This window comes from Camelus bactrianus, chromosome 2 (genome assembly GCF_048773025.1).
Source record: "Camelus bactrianus isolate YW-2024 breed Bactrian camel chromosome 2, ASM4877302v1, whole genome shotgun sequence".
NCBI lineage: Eukaryota > Metazoa > Chordata > Mammalia > Artiodactyla > Camelidae > Camelus > Camelus bactrianus.
In genome coordinates this window covers 119,741,020-119,767,039 of record NC_133540.1, presented here as the reverse complement: position 1 = coordinate 119,767,039, position 26,020 = coordinate 119,741,020, and the positions used below count along the sequence as shown (strand labels likewise).

The window sequence follows — 26,020 nt, the reverse complement described above, 5'->3', positions numbered from 1 at the left end:
AAGAGATAATTGTTTAAAATTTGCAGTAGGTACACTTTCTTGCCTATCTGCTTAAAATTTACAGGAACACTCTGAGATAACCAAGTACACCCGGTGAGTGAAACCATCAGGGCTGCACCTTTCTGTCGGCAAGGCTGGTGAAAACAACCAACAACACTCGCTTAGTAGAGGGAACTTATTCTAGGGTCCGAGAGTAGGTGGGTAGGGAAAACTGATTCAGATCTTTCCCTGAACTTTTTTACTGTTTACAGAAACTCCTTTTATCCAAGAATACCCTAGAGCAAGACTGAGAAATCTCAAGTATCCCAAAACTTCCTACCACCAGCGCCTAATTGAAAATCTATTTCCAGATTGAGTTGAGACTCAGAGCAAAATGAAGTACAAGAAGCACTTTTTTTTTTTTTCCTTTCAACACAATGTCCAACTTTCAGTTGCTGAGGCTGCAACAGGGAACCCCTGACTGCACAACTGAACTAAGTGGATTTCTCTCACCCCATCTCCCCGACCCAGAATCTCTTCCCCGGTGGGCAGAGGGCAGCCAGTACTCAACGCCTCAGCGCCACTACCCTGGCTCATCTTCCTACTAATCGCCAGACTCTCAATTTCATCCCACAAGCCTAAATCAACAGTGCTAATGCCTCCCATAACCTCCGGATTCTTTCCTGTGTGTTGATTTTCTGGGGAATGTGTACATTTTGGTGTTGACAGTACCAGGTATATTCCATGCTCTCTCTTGAACTTAGCAGGTTTTGACAGATTTATGTGAGGACAGATGGCCATTACAGGCTGAAGGCTGACAAGAGGCAGTTCAGAACATTGTTAACACACTTGCACAAACTCTCAGCAGTGCAGCACTGTGCAGAATGTAATTCAGACTATAGCTTTTTTATTGCTGCCTATTTTCTTTTGTCAAAAGAGCCTGCTGTGCAGAGCAACAAATGGCTGCTATTACCCAGAATGTAATGGGTGTCAGACAAATCACGTAACACAAACAATCAAGAGTATGTAGGTCATATTTCAACAGAGCACAACCTTAGCAATATTTATGATTACTGCATTGAAATGTGCTCTATAATAAACAAGTACCTCTACATCACTTACACTTACGCACTTCTGCACAGCAAATCTGGGGGAAGTGGGACACACTCCACAGTTATCTTTTTCAACAGCCCCTTTTTTTTTCCAAAAAAAAAAAAAAAAAAGTCAGAGACAAGTTTTGTTTTCTTTTGTTTTTCATTACGTGCTATAAAACGATTTCCTTTGAGGAGTTCTCTTGTTGGGTTTCTTTGCTTAATTGAATGACTCTGATAAATGGGGAGTCCTCTGCTCAGTGTTTTGTGTTCCGCTCTTCACCCAGTGATTTCAGCAAGGCTTTTTTCTTTTCAGTAGTTTACACAATTTTCCTGTTTACATTTGACAGAATCGACCGCTAAATCTGTGACTCGCTTTGGAGTTTGACAGTGGGATTCTTCTTGGTTCGCATGCCAATTCCAATATTTCTTAAGGAAAAATAATGAGAAGATGTGCTTCTGATTTGCTTTAAAAACCCACCAAAAAAGGAGGGACTGGGCAGACTTGGGAGACTGTGACTTGAGTTCCACGCACATATTTTAGTCCTCAAGAACTTGGAGTGGATGTCAAGAGAACACAGGAAGGGCTGATAGTCCATAGGAACTGTTACTGCTACATCAGTTGTTAAAATATTTTCTTGATAAAAGCTCCTCCAGGGCCCTCTCTTCACCCCTAACTTCCCCCAGACTCCCTGGATCTCCACAAGAGCTAGCAACCAAGGTGTTCACACCTGGTACAGAAGGGCCTCCCACCCCATTCTGGTACCCAAGCTGGCATGTCCAGTCTGACAGATGGAGACCCTGTCTTTACTCCCTTTTAAGTATGTCCTACATCACCCCGGATTACTGGGGAACACACTGGCCTTACAGAAAAGCTTCAGAACATTCCTATGACACATGTCTAATTCCCCAACTCTTGCTCATGGAAGCGGAAGATAATATAAACTGGCCCTCAGGCACTTTGCCACAGACCTGGGGCAGGAGAGGGGGTCCGGGTGGGAGAGGGAGGAGTCGGTCTTTGCAGGTGTCTCCCACCAAACCCCTGAGGCTGATGTGGGTAAGCGTATCACTTTACTATCTTTGGCTTAAAAGAAATTGGATAGTACCATTTCCAGAAAAGAAAACTGAAGAACTTTTCAGATGCTGGGGAGAGAAGAATGAGATTAAAAACTAAAAAAAAAATGAAGGAGATGCTTGAAATATGGAAGAAATTCCTGTCAGTATGAGTTGCCAAACATTGGAATGGGCTATAAAAGGAATTTGTCGGGCCTCCCTTTCTTGGCATCTTCAGGCACAGGAATGGATTATATGACCTGTCAAAATCACTTTCCAGTTCTCTGTCGCTGTGGTTTTCCTTTAAAACTACCAACTATTGCTTACATTTTGCTTTGGTCTATTTCTCTACAGATAAGTCACATCCAAAAGACGTCTATGGCAAAAGGGTACAGCAAATTTATGCTGTTTGTCAATATTCTAGCCAGCAAAATGAACTTTTAAATGGGAAGTCCAAAAAAGACAATCTAAAACTCCACATAAAAGAATAAGAAATTACTCATTGATTGGTTAATGAGTGGGTTTTTTTAAGTGCAAGTCTACTGAAGTGCACTTTGAGTGACTGCCAGTTTAAACCAAGGGAAGACATTGAGTGAAAGACAAATGACACCAAAAAATCAGAATTCTGCCATCATGATAATCAAGGGGAAACGTACATCTCAGTGGAGGAAAACACTGCTAAGGCAGGGTGTTAGGGTGAAGAGACTGCTGATTATTCCGTTTTTCTCATTTTCTTAACTAGCTGTAAAATAATTATATTGTTTCTTATTACCTTTATAGTAGTAACAATAAAACATTTATATAAAATACACATAAATATGTATACATATATACATACACACACATATGTAAATAAAATACGGCTGTCAGTCACTTTGGTCCCTAACTAAATCCCTCCATGTCCTGCAGTTAAAACCATCATGTTGTTGAGCTGACACTGCTTTGCCATTCCCATTTCAGTAACAAAAAGTCTAGCACTCTGCAACTCTCCATATGCAATAGATTTAAATGCCTTCTGCCAAAAGAGCATTCTCTTTCCTCTCATCTTGCTTTACTAACAGCTATTTTGAAATCAAATTAGTTTTTACACCTGTAAAAGAGAAGCGTTTTTTTTATCAGCCAAAATGAGCTAGTTTAGGACAATCACAAAGTCAGACCATCTGGTGATACCTAATAAAGCAAACTTCCTATCTCACCCCTCCTGTTTCCCAAAGACGCTGCAGATGGGGCAGAGGGCTGATTCTGGAGGTCTTAGAATTTTGTTGACTCTTTGCATTTTCACTTAAAGGTTTGGAAAAATCTCACTAAAATTTGTGAGAGTAAAGAAAAAGAAGACACCAGAAAGGCCTGGGAAATAGCTTGATCCATTTCCTCAGTCCCAACTAAACACATCAAGGGTGTACACCAAGGATCAACAAATCAACAACATGAATGCTGTCTCCACCCCATCTACCCTCCTGCTGCACCTGTGGCAGACATCACTAATCGATCATGACACTCCCACTGAGTACAGACTTGGCCTTAGAATCCTTCTCAACACAATGCTTCTGGCAGCCGATACCAATCAATGACACTTGGCAAGTGAAATCAAACCTAAAATTTAACATAACAGATGCCCACTACTATCTTTAAAATTCAGGCTTCAGGAAAAAGACATCATCTCTAGTCAGACAGACCAGCCTTGAACCCAGGGTCCACCACAGACCTAGAATCAACATATTGCTTTTTCCTCAACAATTAAATGGGCAGAGAGTCGAAAAAAATAATACATGTGAAGTGCCTACTAGGGAGTGTCTAACCTCCAGGATTTGCAGTGACAGCAGAAGTATCTGTTGTTAAGAGAATATCCAAGAGGAGATTTTCCTACTTTGATTTGGCAAATCCCACACCCACACCTAAAGCATGGGGTACCTGACCACAAAAAGAATACATAACTTCACATATGAGAGTGCCAAAGAGGAGAGAGCATGAAGGCCAATAAAAGGAAACAGGTAAAGGTAGTCAAAAATCAAACCGATGAGTAGCAAGGAACAATGACATCTGCAGGTGAATTTAACATAGGATTAGTAATCAACCAAATCGATTGAACACTTACATATGCTGGCACTGGACTCAGCTTTGTTCGTGTTTGAGCTCATTCAATTCTCACAGTGACTCAGTGAGATGTAGGTACTGTCATTAGCATCATTTGCTACATGGGCATCCTGAGTCTCACAGAATTTAATTAAATTGACCAAAGGTCATAAAGCTAAAGGAGAGTAGATCCAGACTTTGAACTTGGGTCTGTCCAACATCAGAGCCAAATTTTGTCCAGCTTCACTCAACTACGCTGTGTGATTTTTAGAAATCATAATTGACTGCTTTTATTTGGAGCTTTGCAGCTTACAAAATATACTGGTTCAGACTGAACCACATGAAATTGCCTTTTTTTTGGTATGTCAAAAATGTTGAATACTGGCAGTTTTATGTTTCCACATATACTTTAGTATCTTCTGTTCCACCGCTATCTTCTCCCCTTTCCACCTAAACGCTTGAAAATCTGATGCAAACACTTTTCTCCCTTAAGGCTCCCCAAGTCAGTGGAGAGCTCAATTTCCTCCAAACGCCTTTTCAGAAACCAGCTCTGTCATTCACTGCATAATGGTATCGCCTTAATGCTTCTCTCAGTCCTGAGCTGTCTTCACAATGCTTTTCAAACTTTTGCACACTCGAGGTATTTAATGTGAAGCTATGTTACAGTGTTCCCTTTGATAACTTCTTTTCTTCCCTTTGGTGATTTTCTTGAGGCACAGTGTTTGTCACATCCTCCAAACACGACTACATGAAAAATTTTACTAAAGATGTTTAGTGGAGATAGAGGTTGTGAACGTTACTCACTGTCTAGCATTTCAAACCCACAACACAGCTATCAAAGAAAACAAAACTAAACAAAACAAAACCCTGTCCTCCCCCCACCGCCCCCTGCAGGCAGGTTTCAAACTTGTCCCTCCAGCCCCCTTCTACAACCTCCAAGTCTTCTTCATCTCTTAAATCTCCTGCAGCTCTAAATTATTTTGTATGTAATGCAATTTGACCACACATCTGCTTGCCTAATTTGCATCTGCACTCTGAATACTACCGTGCTTAACAAATGAAAAAGCAACCTCTGGACCCACATTCCTTAGGAGGTAGCAAAACATGATAAATAATAAACAATATTTTCCTTTCATGTTACTTGTGTACAATACGTATGATTTTCCCAACTGACTATAAGCCCAAATCTTGAACACAAGAACATAAACAGCACCTACTGTGAGCCAAGTATGATACTCCATACTTTGCACACTTAGTCTCTATGTCTTACATTTGCTGTTACAATCCCAAGACCTATCACATTGCAAGCATAGAGCACGTATTAAAAATATGTTGGTAAACTGATTTCCACTGTACTCAACAATCTTTCAAAGCACTGAAAAAAAAGAGATTTGAATGAGTACGCTGAATTCTGGTTCACCGACAGAAAGAAATCCACTGCATATATTTTTAAGGATTTTAAGTGGTTTTTTAAAAAACTTCTTCATTAAACCTTTACTGGCCTTTCAAATTTATAACTAATTTATTTAAAATTAGGTGTCTATCAATAAAAGAAGTATTAAAACTTCTGACAAAAAGAAAATAAAAATAAGTGCTTTTTTGGTAACACAATAATTTCACCAATAGTAGAAATGCAAATTAAATGATATTTTAATAAATTAGCAGCACATTTTAAAAACAAAGATATTCAATGCTGGCAAGGATGTAATAAAGCAAATATATAGACATAGGGCTCACAGGGTGATAAATGGAAATGCCTCTTTTGGAAAGTAATGTGGCAATGTGTATCAGAAGCCCCCCAAGATATTTATATCCTTATAGTCAGTTTAAACAACTACTAGGAATTTATTTTGAGAAGTATAAAAATTCACCAACAAAGGTTCCCACTGCAGTGCTATTTCCAAATACTAACCCTTGAAAACAACCTAAATATATAACAGTAAAAGAATAATTCAATAAATGTTGATAAAGTTTGATGTACCTACTCAAACTACTGTTACACAGCAAGCTAAGAGCCTGATAATAAAAGGTCTGTGATGATGTAAAACTTCCTTATTAAAACATTAATTGAAAAATCAGGATGCAACGTTCCGTATATACAAAATGATCACAGATGTAAAAATATCCACAGAAAACAATGTAGAATGATGAACAATTTTTTCCTCTAGTTTGTATTTTTGATATTTTTAATAGTAAGTTTATATTATTTACAATCAGGGAAAAATTTAAAAAAATATATTTCTCTAATGGAAAGCTTGGTATTGGTATATACAGTGGAAGCTTTCTCAATCCTGTCTAAAATACAGTTACTCACACCCACCGGCATTCTGAATACTCGGAGTTAACAGATTCCTTTCAGCTGCGTTCTTATTGTGTGTCAAGGTAGTGTGTTTTCCCAAATCCATTAATGTCCATCATACTGGTGACTGAAATTATGTAAGATAATAAAATATGATGTGAATGAATGAGATATGAGTAAGAAAAGTTGTTTCTCTAAAAAGACCCAATAAAGGTATGTCATTAAAAGAAGGGCTATCAAATTACAGGGTGGTATCAGAAAATACTGGGAAAACATGGGGAATTATGATTATGATTTATGTAAAAAAAAATAAAAATCTAGAATGATTCTTCACTCAGCCTACCACACTAATATCCTTAATTCTTTTCCTTCAGAAAGCAAGAAAGGAGAAGTGGCTACCATCTCTGAAGCATTACTAGTGCAGGATGTGCCAGGAAGATGAACGGATTCCCAGTTAGCAAATTTAAGTTCACGGCAAAGGTCTCTGTCTTATGCCAAAAGTTTTATATTTGAAAGTATATTTATGTTTTAAGCAAAGGAAAAGGACAAAACTGTGTATACGTCAATCAACTTTTTAGATAAATCTAAGCACTCACTCACTGATCAGCTAAGAAAGCCTCTACTGCACCTAATAAATACACACAAAAGTTGCTTGTAATCACATATGCAATTGTAATTTATTTAAGAATGATACTATGTATATGCTTTATAAGTGAATACATGTGTGTCTATGTATAGAATAATATATTTATATATGTGCACACACACACAAAATATATATAAATACCATGAAATTAACTGCTCTGCTGCTTGACCAAATCATGCAATCAGGCAATAGACCTTTCATAAGGAGGTAATTTAGCAAACTCAAAGTGTGAAATTAAACTTAGTGACAATGACCACGGTGCGTGTAGGCACCACAGTTCTGGTTGAGAGCATCTTGTTTAACTTACTGTTCCTTTTCCCTTATCAGCAATGGCCAGAGCCAGGAAACTCCTTGTTCAGACATCCTCAGATTCACTTTCTGGTGGGGTTCAAGTACCGAAACCCGAGCACTTAGTGCAAAGGTGCCGTCTGCACTCAACTCAGAAGTCTACCCAGGAACTTTTTGGATTAGTAAGTTTCTTAGGGGTTAGTTCAAGTTTTAAAGCTTCTTCCTCTTCAGAACATGAAGGAAGACTGGCCAAATGAGTTCAGAGGTCCCAATGGTGAAGAAAATTGCTCTTGTTAAAAAAAAGTTAAGGACATTTTGTTTTGGTGAATGGGTACATTTTCATCTTTCTCCTTTTGCTGAAAAGGTATAAAAATAGTAACTTATATAGGAGGGCATTATACGGTTAAGTATAATGGAGAGAGAGGAAATACTTCATGTGAAGCATTGATCATTAGGAAACCTGGGTTCAAATCTTTGTTCCTTGCTTTCTAGCTCTGTGATCTTGGGCAAGTTAATTAATATCTCTGAACCTTATTTTCTCATCTTAAAAATTAAAAAAAAAACAAACTGCCACCATTCTCATGAAGTCGCTGTGAAATTAGCCAAAACCACTTATACACTTGGCCTGTTTATTGAATGGGAGACCAATAAATGTTCATTTCTTCTCCTTTTCAAGTTTTGGTGTCTTAATGTGAAATAGGTTTATTTGTGGATCGAAATCAGTAATATACATAAAGGGGCTGGCCCAGGCCTGACACACAATAAATGTCTCCTTTTTAAAAAAAATAAAAATAAACAACTGAAAATATTTATAGAAACTTCCTATCCAATGTTGTTTGCATTCTTTGTTAATTTCATTAATCACCTAGCGAATACACTCTATTGTTTAATATACAATTCACAGACATGCTCACCCACACAAAAGGTCCAGGTGAAATGTAAGGCTTACCTGCAGTTCCAGAGAGTTCCACACTTAAGGTTCGTTCAATAGTCTTGTTCTCAAATGGGGAACCCTTGGGGTCACTGGAAGATATGGCACATTTATAAAAACAAACTGAAATGGAGTTGCTGTAGCCAAATGTATTAGAACCCCCTTCCCTTTCTGAAAATGGTTACATTTCTTAATACTTACTTTGGTGACTCTGGGGTCAGAGGAAGAGATAAAGTTGTTGGTTTGGCTAAAGGGAAAAAAAGGAAACTAATTATGAGATATTGAGTGTTTCTCAGATTTGTTTTCTTTCTACAACAGTCATGGTGGAAACTGGAAACTGGAAAACTAAAATAAGGAAATCCCTGAATATTGGATCAAAGTCAGACAACAGTCCATTATGCTAAAACAAATTTCAAACAACATTTGCATTGGTAAACTATCATTTGAAAACACAGACGAAAACAGAATTTTCCCCCAAATGTAGCATCCCTGTTAAGGATACAAAATTTGCATCAGATCATCAGAGAGAAATAATGTTTTCTGTTTTAATTTGGAATAGAGTACACGGTTTGTTTAGACAAGAAAACAGCAGAGTAACTACAAGACGACAGAACGTTATGAATATTCAGTTGATTTTTCTCTTAAAATGTATAATTTGATGTCTAGCCCTGAGAATCAGTTATTTCTGTGAGGCCAAAGCTCACTCAGTAACCATTCTATTCACTGAAAATTAATTGAGAGATTATGGCAAATTGCGGACACTGACCCACACCGTTTAAAAGGGGTTCAGATTCCCAAGTCCAATAGACAGCTCGAGATGCTGTTTATCAGCTGAGAGACCTACAAACTTGCAGAGGGAGCACATCTACTTTCTTTTATGCTTCCTAAATCTTACCTCCAACAGGAGGCATTTCCCAATTATGAAGGGTGGAGTAAGAATCTTCTTCTCACTCCAAAATTTCAATTGCTTCTCCTTGGCAGTCTTGTATTTTGAACAGAAGGAGGGGAAAACATGATGAGAAACGTACTTGGGATATACATCCACATACTATGTGTATATATATATATATATATATACATATGCTTATCTACAAAGACATATTTATAATGTGTGTAGGTTTTGTCAATTTTTTTCTCATTAAAATAACTACTTTCAAAAAGTCAAGAGGTAGTCGTTTACGTAATGAAAATCACAGACTTGAAACCAAAAAGGTCTTTAGAATAAACTCTCTTATTTTATGGATGAAAAACCTGAGACCTAAGATGCTAACTGATATTTCCAAGGCCATAAAACTAGCTACCGGCAGAGTCGGGCCCAGAATATGTTTTCTTTCTCCTATTATCAAAAGGAATTGCATTCAGTAGATACTACAGCAAATTAATCAACCTGAGTAATTAAGGTCCTTTGAAATGTGAAAATATTATTTATGTCCAAATTAGGTTGGAATTAGGTACTTTACTCCGATAAATAGTATTTACATATTTAATTTGTAGATTTAGATTTAGTTTTTAAACAATTGAATGGTTTATCATCCAGAAATATGAAACTCATGCTGTCTTGTACAAATGAGGTACATTGATTGATTGGCTTTTTCATAAATACAGATAAATGAACTGGTTTGACATTAATTTTGTAGTATTTCTGGTATAATGAGCTTTTCAAAAAGAACACACTTCACACTTATGAAGGAACTTTACCAACTTTTATGGTACCCAACTAATAATTAAAATAGTGCATACAGGTGCAATAGAAAATATCACAGATATAAATTATGTGCTCTGTCATCCAATAACGTACACTGAAAATCAGTCACTGAAATTCCAGGTTGCAAGCAGAGGGTAGAACGCTTAAAGGAAGATTCCAGAAGTTCTGATAGTTGGGTACAAGGGAGGCCCATGGCAATAGAAGGAGAGGAACAGGCAGGGGTCAGATTTAATGGGACAAAATACCAACAGGAAAACAGAAAATGGGGGCCACAAGAAAGATACAGCTTCAAAAGCCCATGCTCACAAAAACTACCATTAGAGGAGCACTGATGTGGTTTACTCCATGCTATTCCAGCGACTAGTGGACCAGAGACGCTAAGATCCTTGCGGACAGAGATGTATCTTTTTCATGAAGATCGTGGTATTTTGATGAACGAATATATTAGCAAGCGAATGATAAATGAATAAATGGGACACCCACTATCACCAAAGTCCAGACCATTACCCTAGGGAGTTGAAAAGAACTTGTCCCCACAGTGTTACAGAGAGCACACATGAATTTTTCACAGTGTGAAAAAATTACAATACATTAAGTAAGACAACCTCAGTAAATCCTCACAGTTATGGTCTCTAATTGTTCACATATTTTTGGCATTAAAATTGAATAATCATTTAAATAATCCCTGAAACTCAGCATTTATTTCCTGTTAGTTATTGACAGTCAGCCATGTTTACATGTTTATTCTTTTTTAGACATTCAGGAACTACAAGAATTTTTTTTCTTGTCAACAAGGTTTGTTCTTTTCTGGGATAGCTTCTGATGCCTCACCACAGACAACATACCTTAAAAAAAAAAAAAAAACCTACATACAGCAGGGCTCATCTAAAGAATATGTCCTTCACAGGCTAACTTAATTCCTCACTGCCATGGTTTGTAACACTGTACAGTAATATTCAGTGACACGTGGATTTACAAAATTAAAAACCCCTCAAAATCCAAAAGGACCAACTAAAATTGGAAGAAAAAAAAAATCTTTAAAACGTGCTGCTGGGCTGGGTTCACTGACTACAGGGTTTCAACAAGTTTGGGGCTTTTAGCTCCAGAAAATGAGCTCATGACTAGGGCGAGGCGGAGGGCAGCCAGCGAGCTCTACAGTTCTCTGTCTCAGTCCTGCGGCTCCGCTGGGTCTGCGCTAAGAAAACTGCTCCAGCGCATGCGTCTGAGAGGCCAATCAGGGCGAAGCAAACGGAGAGAATCTGGCCCATTTCGATAAATACATTTCCTTGAACTGGCAGAAAAGGGTGGACGGTGATATCCACTGGGGAAAACCTAATCGAGACCTAATTAAAAATATTAAAAGAATATGAAAATCCCAGGCCTATGGTGAGGTAGGGATGAGAGAGGGAAAATCAAAACCCTGGGAAAGAAAAGACGTATTAAAAGCAGCGGCAACAGCATACCTGCACGAAATAATCATGGTTCAAAACAGGGATCAGGGGCTACCACTGCAGCTGGAAGGGGAATTGGGGAAACAAAAAAGGAAAAAAAAAAAAAAAAAAAAAAAGAGGTGGATGTTTACAATTGCTATTTTAGAATATGTTTATTTCCACTACAAAGTTAGAGGTAGAGATAAGGTGGAAGTTAAATATTTTAAAAGCAACAGCGACTTTCAACAAGCTCTCTTCGGGCCTCTATGACCGGAATATTTCAGATGCCAAAAGAAAAAAAAAAAAAAAAGAAATTTTCATTTTTGCCAGGAGAGGTTTTCCCCATATCACCCTGATCTGCCTCTGAAGCATCAACCTTCTAGTAATGTATGGGGGCAATAAAATCAACCCAGATGTTTAGTGTAATATAAGCAATACTTTTTTAAAAAATAGAAAGCAGTTTTTTTAAATAGCCAGCAATTTCCAAATCCTTACTTACAAAGTAAAACTTGTGAGTATACCATTTGGTCTAAAAAAAGAAGAATGCACATAATAATTGGGAAGGGTTGCATAAATACTATTTACTATTTCTTAAGGGATATACAGCAAATCTACTGTGCCTCGTTTTTTTTTCCTCATTAGTGGGAGGGAAAAAAATAAAGCTCTTTCATGAACTGGCTAGACCAGCTTGTTCAAAACTTCAGTTATATCAGCAATTCAAAGATTCGTTTCCATCACATCTGATGTGTCAGTTCCATCCTCCCCACCTCACTCCCGACCCGGCTAAAACAGTTCAGGTGCCTTTTGGTGATGGTGAATTAGGCTGCACATCAGCTGAATAGGATCTGTTCAAGTTGTGCCTCAGAAAGGATATTTTTTACCCCCAGCTAAATAAAGTGCTGAATTCTCTTTTAAGAGAGACACGGATGGAACAGAAGCCCAAAGTTCCCGTGCTCAGCCCCGCGCATGCTCACTTTGCCGTCAGCGCCCTCGCCGGCAGCGTGCGTTTTGGTCCCCAGCCTACCTTGTAAGTGGTGAGACTGAGCTTGTGTGTGGGCCTTCTTTCTGGAGGTGCATTTGTCTCTGCTGCTGTTCCTGGTCTCTGTGGGTTTGGTGTGAGGAGGGTCATCATTTGTGGTCAGATACTTGAGAAGCTCCGAGCAGGGACGTCTTTGTGGCTTTTGCTGTTGACAAATGCTCTTCGCTTTATTGCTCCATGAATTCTCGGTCTTAAAAACAAGGCATAAAGAAAAGCTAAAATTAGTGAACTGAACCTTATCAGAATGGATATAGGTTTTCTGAAGAGATGAGATTTTCAATGAAGTGTTCAGTCTAAGTGTACTAGATCTATGAGCTGTGAATAATTGTTTGCAGAACAAGGAAAGAAAATTACATTTAAAATTCCTAAATGACATTTATGCAGCTTTTTATTTCATTTCTCCTACATTTCAATGTTCCTACTCAGCAACATGTAACTAACAAGACCCTACAGCGCCTTTACTGTGAATAAAAAAAAGAAGAAGAAGAAGAAGCCGGTTTAAACCTTAATTTGCCACTGATTGCCAGAGCCCAGTATTCACAATTCTCTTAAGTACCCCTTAACGCTGCGTTTTCACTCACAGTGAATGGCAAGACAAACATTGTTTAATACAGCCCGCTAACCGAATTATGTCATTGCCAGCATTCCATCCAATTAATGGCAGAGATAGATCTTTTGCAGTGATTCCAGAGCAATCTTTCTCAGGTTAGACAGCTGGCAAAATGGCAATGCTGCATCTTAAAGTCACTCATAGATGATACCAGCCTATCAGCAAATTTTACTGTAGCCCACACTGCTGCATGTATTAATAAAGTAGGCAGAACGTAACAGACAGTGAAACTCGCATTTCAGTGGTCCAAAGACAAAGCCGAGACGAACTCTTCCTAGCTTTAAATAGCTGGAGTACCGCTTTGGAAACCCATTTCATAATCTGTTTCACTGTTAGGAAGCCCCTGCAGGATCCCAGCTGAATTAATATATAGAAACCTATTGTTTGTTTCATAGCTTTAAGCAAAAACTCCTTGTTACTTCCCCTCCTGTATGAAAAAGAAATGTTACATCTGTACCTTAACAACTGCAGGGTTTGTTCTGATCCTGTGATTATGGTTTGCATGGTTCTGGGTACTGAGACCACTGCACTCATTATAACTTAGCTGAGTGTTGGCTGGTGCCAGTAAGAGCTTCTTAAGCTAGAAACACATCAGGGAAGAAGAAAAGCAAAAGAAGTTATGCATCTTTTAAGCAACGGAATAAGGTATTGAAATTTTAAGCTTAAAATTAATTAATTCTCATTACAAAAATGAATTCAATCACTCTAATTATAGCACATCTTAACACAATAGCACTAAAGGAAATTTATTTTTTATTATTAGTTCTTTGGTTTTTTGATTTTTTTAAATGGACGTACTGGGGATTGAGCCCAGGACTTCTTGCGTGCTGGTCATGCGCTCTACCATTTGAGCTATACCCTCCCTCTCAGGAAACTTATTTTTTAAAAGTAAGAAAAAGTTTGGCATGACACTGCCAGCTGTGAAAGTGTTACCTTTTCCTACGCTGGAGACTTAGTAGTGTCTACTTAATTTTTTTTTTCTTTTAGATAAAATAAGGCAAAAGGATCTTTCTAAAAAGATTTCCAAATATCTACAAAGTAAGAAAAGGGGTTTTGCTAAATGAGGACTTGGGAGTGGGGAGGGAGTATGTGTACATTATCCTCTCAACAACCTAAATGAATCAAGTGACAATAAATGAAAAATTCTGTGATTCTTTGAATCGTATTTCACAATCAAGTGTTAAACACTACTGATTCAAAGAATATTTGGGATAAAAGAGTGACTGTCACTGAAAAGCATTTTTAAGTAGATAGAATCCTGGCCTGTGGATCAGGAGATGTGGGTTCTGACTCAGGCAAAGCATTTACTCTGTCTTGACCTCTGTCTCTTCTTTTGACCTGATGGCCTTCCCGGATCTCCCTGCTGGGACACGCAGTATGACTTTGAGTCAACAACCCCTCTGAGTTGAAACAACAGTGTGGATGAAAACCATTGGGTATCAATGTAAAGACATCAGAATACCTGCCAGCAAAGCCAATGACACTGACACATGGACAAATCGGGAAATACGGATGTTACAGCTGCTTATGAGATAGTCTCGTCTAGGCCAAGCAATCTCAAAATGCAAAGGAATACAAGTAAGCCTCCATAGGTTTACGTGAAATGCTTGTTAACATTTAAAGACTTAGAGATGAGAGAGAAATAACATCTAACTGGCAGGCCAGAGAGCATTATTAAAGTTCTCAGGATGGCATCTCATAATTTACATTGTGTGCTCTTACATCAGATTTATAGCAAATGACAAATAGCTACCATAGCTGAGAAGGTAAACTGTGTCTTAGAACTAATAAAATCCCGATCAAGCACTGCATTGAAAAGAAAATTCACTCTTCATTGCCAACGAATCCACTCTTCATTGCCTACCATAAATTTAGGTAACTTAGGTTGCAAATGTGCTATTATTTTTCAATCTTCCTAAGAATTATGGATCCAAAGCCTTAAAATATTGCATACTCTTTGATCTACCTTCTATTTCTAAAATAATATGCATGAGAATAAAACTATAAGTATGTCAATTATTATACAATTTATGATTGTGAAAAATAGAAAAAAAAAAGACTAAATACCCAACCATAAAAGATTGCTTAATAAATTAGCTCATCTCCAAACAATAAAATACCATGCGGCCATTAAAAATTATGCAAACATTTAAAATTCACAAACACATGTTCATGATCTATTTTAAAACAAGAGGGCATTTCCATCACTTTTGATATTAGAGGTTATTTGAAATTACAGGTGAATTTTTCATCTATTCTTTTTCATTGTATACATTTTCTAAGTTCCTAACCATGAAAATGAGTAATACTCAGATGTAAAAATACACATTAACAGCAGAAGATAGTTTTAAAAAACTGCAGTGAGACCACATGAAGACTGTATTATCAAGATTTTTAAACACAGAATCACAGAATTTGCAATGCTGGGTGTGCTTGGGGATTGTTTTGGCATCAGTCTAAACGAAAAATCTGAACCTTATTGTTACTACATCATACCCATGCAGCGGGTAGCCAGAGGCAACTCCAATTCCTGCTAAACAGTAGGAAGGGTTCTTACTAGGGACGGCTCTTCTGCCTCCTGAGGCGGAGGGGTGTCGTCAGGCATGGAGGAAGGACTAGCCTCATTCTCGGTGGTCACATCTCCATCTGTCAGTGCATCAAATGAGGGCAATCCGTCTTCATCCACAGGGAGACTGTCCAGTGTCTCTGTGAGGACTGCTAGCAAGTTTGCCTCATTCTCTTCATCTATCTTCTGCAAAAACAGAAAAACCGAAGAAGTTATGAGTGAGTTGACGTGGGCAGATGAGTAATACTATTAATCAGCAGCGACTGAACATGTTTAACCAAATGAGTAAGCTATACATGAAATTTGGAACGCCCCCACCAGAACACAGAAAAGCATGTCTTCTTCAAATTCCAAATTTACTTCTGGTCTGAATCACACAATTAATTAATACCTCATCTCTTCCAGTCTCTGATGGTTGAGCTGTCCCATTTAGCCATTTATCGTGTCAGTGTTAATAGTGCTAAATATGACCCTGTCTTGTTCATAGTCGTCTTCCACACATTTATGTCTTGTTTCCCTAACTCAAAGAGAAGATTTAAAGAATCTCAGGGCTTGAGAGAATTTTAACCATCATCTACTGCATCTTCAGATACAGTGTTTCAACCTCTCGTACCGCATGCCCACCGAAATGTTTAGATAACCCTCTGTTTTAACACCACCAGAAACTGAAACTAAACTGAGAGAAACTATACACTTTCATGGTTTCAATTATAATCTCATCACTGAACACTTTGCAGTCATTTATTTCTATCCTGACATCTCTCCCAACTTCAGTCATAAATCTCTAACTGCCTACTGTATGTTTCTACCTGCTAATAGCTCCTTATCTCAAAATCCAAACTTAGGAAATTTCATGAAAAAAAACCTGCTATTTCTCTTGATTTTCTGGGTTTGGATAACAATTCTTCATACCCTAAACTCTGGAACTACCTTGAGTCCTCTTTACCTGGTCGGTTACTAAGTGGAGTCTTACTTTGTAACACCTCTTACATGCATTCATTTATGGTGACCAGGGCTACTTTCTTGGGGTTGCCATTACTTCTAACGGGGGCTCTTGCAAACATGGTTGAACTCATTTTCCCCCCTCCCATGCTCATTCCCACCAACACATCCTCAGAAAGCTCATCTTCAGTTATTCATTCCACAAACGTTTTTGAACACCTGCTCTATGTCAGGGCCATGCTAGATGCTGGAGATACAAAGAGAAACAAGACAAAATTCTGCCCCTCTGAGAGCCCTCCAAGGGAAGGGAAGAACCTGTAAACAATTTATGATAGAAAAGAATATTTATCTGTACTCTGTAAAAAAAAAAAAAAAAAAATGCTTTCAGGATCTTCCAGACTGGAGCTTTTACATCTTGTCTGTAGGGCAGTGTGCTATATTCTTATGCACCTGAGCAACCAATGCCAATGTGGGCACACAGTGTAGACAGTCATTAATTACTTGCCAAAGAATCCATTGATCTGTATTTTTTTGCCTAAAATATACATTGTATAGATTACTCTCTTTTCCTTCTTTCAGCACTTCACATTGTTTGTCCAGTCTGACCTGTTTCATAAGTCTTTTTTTTTTACGTTCGGTATGCTATGACATGAAGAATATCAGCTAAATTATCCCACACAGATTCTATTACAAAATGCACGTAAGCTGCTGACATCTAATGAAGCCAGCAGTGCCCACACTTCCTTTCTCTCTAGCACTGAACTCCTGCTAATTGACCTGACAAAATTACAAGCATCAAAGTGTAAGACAGCTAATCAGAAAATCAAATTGTATTGCTAGAGAAATTAGGCAGGCCTTTATCACGTATACATTCTATTTTCACAAAAAAATTGTTTTCCCTCATTACTGATGAGTCTCCCTCCAGGAGTAAAACTAAGAACTTCTTTCTTGTTGGGATTCAAGAAGCCAGGAAGGGCCATTTGTACTCATGGTAGACTTCATTTTTATTTTATACCTATTTTTATAAATATATTTATATTTATTTTTAACATTTGTTTCCACCCTCCTAATGCCCCTGGACTTGACATTGTGAGTCAAGTGGTTTTGGGCACACATGGTGGAGAAACAGTTCTATGAGGTTTTAGACTCTAGGGAGGCCAACCCTAATTGGTAGGGGTGAAATGTTAACTTCAAAATGGCACCACTTCCTGCCATAACTGACCAGTTCTTTAAAATCCAAATTGCTCAATTCAATAATGAGGCTTTATTGAGCATCCCCTCTCCCCTTCAAGTGTTCTGGACCCTGTCCGTGTGACCTTGATAATAAGGAAACTGAAATTTACCCTTATTTGCTGCAGAGGATCATAATCTGGTATCCAAAGATTCCAATCTCTCCCTTTTTATTTTAACTTAGAATGCCCCACATACCAACAACCAAATTCAGGCTATTAAAGTGTTCTGAATAAAAGTTACATTTATGTGAAGTATATATTATTTCAAATCATCTCAAAATCATGAGATTTACATTAATATAAATATCTCCATATTATTACCAGATAAAAATAATCTGAAAATGTCTCAAGTGCACCACGCATGCACACATACAAGCACATGCTTTCAGTAAATTGGATGTTTCTCCAGGCATCGCAGTTTTCAAAAGCCTTATTTCACCGAAGTTCAAAAATAGCTCAAGAAGAAAATAGTTAAGAATGTTTACCAATAAATGAGTAATTTTGTTTACTCCGATTTAAATTTTGTGTTTGGCTTCCCAGCACTACTACAAGCTTCTGTTTGCTTTCAATCACATAATACAATAGCGCCTTAGTTCTATCCCTTGTGTAAACAAACTACCATAATTCCAATCAAGTCGAAGTGACAAAGAACACTTAAATGAACTAGTTTTCTCCAATTTCTTTAATAAGCCTGGGTGAATGTACACCAAATACAATGGCAGAAATATTGGAGCTTGATAATGTCATAATTAATTTACAAGACCCGATTAAACCACCAACCATTTAAATTCTCCTCTCAACTGGAACCACAATGGGAGGGGAGGGCTTGTGGGATGGAAGACGCATTGTGTGTATGGGGGTGGGGGGGTGGGAGGTATGTGGGGAGGGCAGGCTGGTATTAAATCAGTATGAAACAGTGGGACGCTAATCATTATTTTCAGTCAGTGTCCATCAGAAATAATTATTAAACCTTTTCATTATCATCTTTGTATGTATAAAGACATCTTTGTATACATACTCAGAGAGGTTCTCCAAGACCATTTGTTTTAATAAAGTTGTTCTTAAAGTGAGGAAGAAAAGAATGTCTCTCATTTCACCTTCTCTGTTTTCTTTAATCATAGAAGACTGGGGGAAAAGTTTGATATTTACTGATGACACTTTTGTCTTGTTGCTCAGCAGATATTCCCACATGTAAAGCTGAGTGGACATTGTCCCTCATTCTGGCCATTTCAACGAATTTGTCATGAGTTTCAACAATCCCACACCCCAGAGAAGGCAACACGTGTGACAAAAAGAACACTGTTAAACAATTAATGTCACTTCCCATTATTGCTTGGGTCCCAATTTACAGAGCAAATACATCAAAGTCGCTGCAAATGAAGCACACTGGCCTGCTAACACGTGTCTGTCCACAGGTGATGGGTAGGGAAACACATTAGTCAGGAGAGTGACACTGCAAGATACCCTTCCAAAGGCTGAGCTCTGATACCGCTTTCTGGTTGTTCAAAATGACTGCTTTTTATAAAAATATACTTAAGAGCTCCATGCAAGTTAAGAAGGGAAAAGCAGAGAGGTGAAAAAGAGAGGGCCGATCACCAACCGGGAAGGATCTACAGTTACACCAGCATCTCCTCCTGGCAGCCGGGGGCTGAGAGGCAGAGGAAAGGTAGGAGGCAGGCCCTCGGGCATTTCCACCCTGAGCTCTGCGGCTCTTAAGCAGCGTCTCCCAGGGTGGGTTTCAACCCTGGCCTCCCCTTACACAAAGGAGCTATTCTTCCCACCTAAACAAAGGTCTGGTGACTGTCACACTTCACTCCTAAGGGCTCTCCAGGAATAAAGAAGGCACATCTACAAAAACTCGCTCGAGGTGCAAAGAATTACCAGTGACAGATGATACACACACATGTATACTAACAACCCACAATTCAGAATGTGCAGCACATCCGAGGCATGTCATATCATTAACAAATGATCGTTCAGAACGATGGTAAAACCGGAAGATTCATTACTGCTCTCGGGGACTGTGGGGTGCCTGTGTGAACGGCACTAGGTGTGATGCAGCCCAAAAGGGACAGCTGGAGGGGCAGAATCTGCCCCTTCATGTGCCCCCAAGTCACACCAAGATTGAAATTCGGGATCCGGGATATAATATCTGGGCCTCGTTCCTTTGTGAGTGGTTGGCAAAAGATCCTCCAACCGGTTACACATGGTGGGTGGACAATGCATCGAACTCACCCAACTGCACAGAGTGAATAAATCCACTAAATTAAGGAAGAGATGAGGGACTCTGAGCTATTGACACCTGAAGGGAGAAACACAGAGTGAAAACTGCATGATGCTGCCCAAAGATTCTTCAGTGCAGGCTGTTATGGAAGGACCATGCCTTGCTTATGAGAGTAATTTTTTCCACATCTCGTAGAATTGCAATTAGACCTTGCATCCCCAGATTCTCACACTCGCTTGATCTCTGTTTGATAAAAATAGTTTAATAGCCATTTAATCACAGCTTCATTATCTTAGCTCTCTTAATGCGAATTAGGCCAGGAGAATTCTTACTTCCTCATTATTCAAATTGTCAATAAGAAGGAAACAGTGGGGTCTTCTTATCATTCATTAATCAGTTTCAGTACCTTAGGTACTGTTTACTCAGAGATCAGCCTGTGCGAGAGGTCACTTAGCCTCTCTCAGCCTGTATGTTTCACTATGTAAAGTTTTGGATTATTATCTGTGGAATTCCTGTGACAGAATTTTTCTACACTTGTAATAGGAAGAAAAGAAAGAGTTAATGACAGCCTGAGAATTCTTGAAGAAGGTGCTCAATAAACATCTCCGGTGTATATGCCCATCATCTTTTAAAACTTTTTTTAATTTTATTTATTTGGGCAGTGGGGGAGGAGATAATTAGGTTCATTTATTTATTTATTATTTTTGACCGAGGTACTGGGAACTGAACCAGGCCCGTGTGCATGCTAAGCACATGCTCCATCACCGAGCTATAGCTTCCTCCCCATGCCCGTCATCTTGATTACCCATATTTGAATTTCATTCCTGGAACACGACCTACCGCCGACTTTTAGCTCTGGGCCAGCTTCCTCCCAAATACCCAGCATGCCTTGGGCTTCCTTCTTGCCCCATCCTGCTGATTTGGAAGCAGCTAATGAAGACAAAATTAAGTCCTACTTTAAGTGAGGTCTAATTAAGAAGGGAAATCTGCTAGAGTAACATCTGGTAATGTATTCTGAAGCCAAATATAAATGACATTTTGGGATTATCCACTATTTTGGATTGTTTGTTCCACTAGACCCCACTGGGAGCTGACATAAATAAATGAGAAAGTGAATTTTATGATAGACTTAGGGGTTCAAATAAGGAAGACAACTGATCATAGAAGGCCGTTTCCTGAAGCACCATTAAAGGGCTATACCTTGGTTTCATGCACAAAAAGGCAAAAAATGTTTGCATGTATCAAGTTTGGTTTCGATGAAAAAGTTTCATCCAACTTTTCAAGAAGTTGAATTCAAAATAAAGACATTTTTTTCCTCACGTGAAATAGAAAATAACAATTCAGATTAGACCCCTGATATAGAATTTGAGGTTTTTAGTTTTGTTTTTTTTTTAACCACTTTAATGAGGACAGACCGCTTCACTAACTGTACATTGTACATGTCTGTTCTGAGTGGTCTCAGTCTTTGCTGAAAAGGTTGTTAAATATTTTGAGTACCCACTTTCAAACAACTCTTTCTTTCCCCCTTTCTTCTCTTTGTCTCCTTGTATGATCTACAATCCGCAGTGGGTTTTCCTTCTTGTCTTACACCCAGAAATGGGTACTAACAGCCTGTCTGCCCACCTTCTCACACTCCAAACTGGGCAGAACCCCGACATGGCACTTCTTACAGGTTGCTAACTCCTACATCATTCAATAGGAAGCATCTCTAAAATAATCCACGAGCTTTTTGTTTAGTGTATGGAACAAAGGGCTTTGAAAATGAGATGGTCACATGAAGGCAGGAAAAAAAAAAGACTCAAGAAATCTCAAGCCTATGTGGCCAACAGAAAAACAGTCAGGACAATAAGGATCACTTGACGTCACATCACGTATTTCTTATAAAAAATACTTCCGCATCTATTCATTTCTTACAAATGCCCTGAGAGTCAGCTTATTCCCGTTTTATTCCCAGGAGAGATAAACTCAGCACATCAGGCACCACTATATTTGCCCTGTCAGATGCCAAAGTTGCTGGCTGCACTGACACAGTGGCTAGTAAAAAGAGCACAAAATTTAATTTCACTATCTAGGCAGCTCCCCATGGCCATAGAGGCTACTTAAAATATCGTGTATGTACATGTGTCTAGACCCAGCACACACCCCCAACACACACAAGTTTGCATCTCAGGGACACATATTTAAAGCAGAATCTGTGTATAAGTGCACCGCAGTCTCTTGAGTGCTTTCTCCCATATTCAATTGTCATTGGCTATGAATGTGTATAATCAGTACAAGGAATCTTCCTCCAGTTAAGTACTCTAACTGAAGAAAGCAATGAACAAAAACTGAGGATGATTCTTGCAAAAATAAAATAAAATAAGAATCAAGCGGAAATAAATACAAGCAAAACTGAAGAATTCCCTCTGTAGATATATTTACACCTGTGGGAGTCCATTTAATTCCCGCTAATACTTACACTCCTATTTAAGCAGGCATAAAATGTAGGTTCCCATCTGTACTTAGGCTCCATTCTAACTTATTAGCTTATATCACACACTTATGAGTTAATAAGCATGTCCTGAACATATGGAGTTCATTATTCTGAAGAGGTCACATGAGCCAAAAGTGTAAATACAGAAGTTCAAGAGAAAGGCCTAAGAAACTCCTGGCTGATGCATTCAAAATGAGCTATTTCGGTTGGGGGGGGGGTTGGTGAGGGGAAGGGAGATGTTTCATGTCACAATACAAAGAGGAAGCAACTGGGTTGTGCAGTCAAAAAGGAGGCTTAACAGACCTGAAAAGAGCCTGTAAGGCATTCCATTTGTCCTCGAATTTAAACCAGGAGAGAACCTGGGCACGATTTAAAAGACCACCAGACTGGAAGTCTGGAGAAGTGCTCCTAGTGAGACAGGATGGGACCTGGGACCTGGGACTTGGGACCCTTTGCTGCAGTGCTTGCACTTGGCCAAATGTCTCGTCTCCCCATTTGAGCAACAAAATACAAAGAAACTATAAGGGATACAAAGGAATAAAAGGAGTACAAAGAAACTACATATATAAATACATATAAGTGTACATATATATATATATATATATATATATACATATATACACACACACACACACACACACACACACACATAGAATACAAAGAAACTATAAAATAACTGTGTACATGTGCAACAAGATACAAAAAGACCAGAATCCCAATTGCCACTTCTTTGGTGTCGGGAGAAAAAGCAGGGTACTTACTGTGCATGATCCCTGCACACAGAACCACCAAGGGGGTGGCCGACCACGTAAGCCACCCTCTGACCCAGCCCATGGATCCCCCCTACCTTCATGCCATTTAAGCGACCCCTACTCAGGGAGCGAGCGAGGGCACCTGTTACTTGCTTTCGCATCCTGGGGCTGCAGCATGAGACCCAACAAAGCCTTGCCTGAATTTCTCATCTGGCCTTTTACCAAATTCTGTTGATTAAGGAAACTAAGAACCCCGGTCGGTAACACTAGTCCCATTTGTACCACTAGCTACAACTATGTGGCTTCTGGTGAATCAACTCAATTCTGGCTGCCCTGCACATGCTAAAATGATAATTCTGTACACTCAAATGGCTTTCTTGTTTTCACACTTGCCACTTACCACCCCACCCCACCTCAATAGTCTACACAGAGGACAGTGATACTGATAAAACCTAAGTCTTATCCTGCCCCAATTTTGACCAAGCCCTCCATGATTTTCCATGTCTCCAAGAGTAAGAGTCAAAATTCTAAGAGTGACCTACTAGCTTAGGGTCACCACATAATTTATTATACAAGAACACTTTTGAGAATGAGAGTGAGTACTATAAATAATCAGCCACTGGGGGGTTAACCCAGACTATTGCAGGCTAACTGAGATGCATGGTCGGTTGTCCTATGTTAGACTACATCTTCTGATGCTCTTATTCATCAGGCTGAATCCTTTCCAAACACACTGACCTCCTTACTAGACCACAAAAATGCCAGGCATTCCGCTGCCCCAAGGCTTTGCACCTGCCATTTTCCCCTTACCAGAAGGCTCTTCTACCAGATGGACACATGGCTTGCCTCCTTTATCCCCTCGTTTACTCAAATGTCACCTTCTCAGTGAGACCCTCCCACTACTCCAGACCCAATCTATCCACCTTCCTGGTTTACTTTTCCATTTGACACTTACTTCTATAACTCAATATATTTTACTGACTATTCTTGTTCAATAAAACATTAGCACTGCAAGGTCTATCTGATCACGATTAAGACGTGGCATATAGTAGCTGCTTAGTAAAAATTAATGAGTAATAACTAAAAACATCTAACCAGTTCTAAGAATATAAGGTGACTCTTCACCTTCCTTTTGTTGTTGCTGTGGTTGTATCCTCTATAATTTCCATCTCTTCCCACCCCTAGCAGATTTGTCTTATTGATAATGTTTATCTTAGGCTATGATTTAAAATTAGTTTCCATTCATTTCTCACATAGCTTTTGTAAATCCATCTCTTGTAAAGGAAAGGGTTGAGATGGGTCTTGTAAATGTAGAAATTTAGTCTCACCAATTCTGGTGTTTGGAAGGATACTGGAATGCATTATTAAGCAGTTAATTTGCAAATATCTCAGAAAAGCCACGAGAAAATCATGCCAGACCAACTATATCTCCATGCAGGAACATCAGGCTCACTAACCAAGAGAAAACGATTGATATAATCTATCTGAACTAGAATGAGCTTTTTTATTCCATACCTTATACTCATCTACAAGCTGGGAATATGAGTTAGTCTTAGCCGGGGGGGTTTCAAACTGCATTCCATGGAACCCCAGACATCAGTACAGTTACTACAAGGACTGATTATAAATATTGTAGTATATATTTTATTTAATTGAATTCATATACAAATATAACTAACTTGCTTTTAGAAAGCAATTTGCACATTCAATTGTGTTATTTATCTTATCATAAACACAGCAGAGACCACCATGGCCTTAACCTGCCAAGCTGAATCATTTGGTGTTGGTCTCAAGATTTTAAAATATCTTTTGAGATGCGAATGTGAGCAGTTTACAACCTGGAGCCATTGACAAATACTCAGTTCTCTGAAGCAGGATTTTCTCAATCCTCTTCAATCAAAACAAAGTGCCATGTAATCAGTTGCTAAGATCCATATAAGATACCAAGCATTACCTTAAACCTCAAATTCACTTGTTTCTTCATTTAAATGATGTCAAAAATATTATAGCACACGAATGTTATTTTGATTTAAAAATAGTTAACAGCAGCTGACCTTTACTGAGTACTTCCCATGTGCTTGGTGCTGAGTTAATTTCTTTATGTATATTATTTCATTTAAACCACCATTAACCCTATTATAAGCCCCAAACTTATGGGGCTAATGAGAAGCAGAGTTATGTCCGATATATCAGAGTTTTATCAGATATATCTGATAAAAACTTGTCCTCACTCCCTTTCTTTATATATTGGAATTTTATGGAAGAGATTATTTGAACGAAAATGAGACTGGGCAGGGGCAAGTCTACCTGGATTCACACGAGGGGATACAAACTGAGCTGAAAAGACATCAGTTAATTATCAACAGGTAAAAACTAAGGTGGAGAAATGCAGTTACATCCCTTGAAGCAGAGCTGGGCTTCCATGTAGAAAGCGGTTTCTCTGAGATTGCTTCTGACTTTACTGCAGGCCCAGTGTCACGGGCTGTCTCTAGTGCTACTGGGTGTGATTTGCTCTTCTCTTAGAATGAGCTTCTCACCTCCCTTCATTTTTTCATAGCTCTGATTCCTCCTTCAAAGCCGACTGTTAGTGGTCCCTCTTTCATGAGTTTTTCAACAAATCCAGCTTATACTGGTATCTTCAAGCTTTTATAGGAATAACCTGGATCCCTGGATAGAAATATGGATCT

At 38.7% G+C, this 26,020-nt stretch overlaps 1 protein-coding gene across 6 annotated transcripts in view; it reads right to left on the bottom strand.

The window, feature by feature from the left end:
• The window catches only part of PPARGC1A (PPARG coactivator 1 alpha), a 291,472-nt gene that overhangs the window by 28,880 nt on the left and 236,572 nt on the right, over positions 1–26,020 (bottom strand). For all 6 annotated transcript variants that reach the window (XM_074349734.1, XM_074349718.1, XM_074349733.1 and 3 more), the window contains exons 3-7: positions 15,702–15,896; positions 13,602–13,724; positions 12,520–12,724; positions 8,562–8,607; positions 8,379–8,452 (exon numbers count right to left, since the gene is read on the bottom strand). In XM_074349734.1, coding sequence (XP_074205835.1) covers positions 8,379–8,452; positions 8,562–8,607; positions 12,520–12,724; positions 13,602–13,724; positions 15,702–15,896 — 643 coding nt within the window. The remainder of the gene's footprint in view (positions 1–8,378; positions 8,453–8,561; positions 8,608–12,519; positions 12,725–13,601; positions 13,725–15,701; positions 15,897–26,020) is intronic.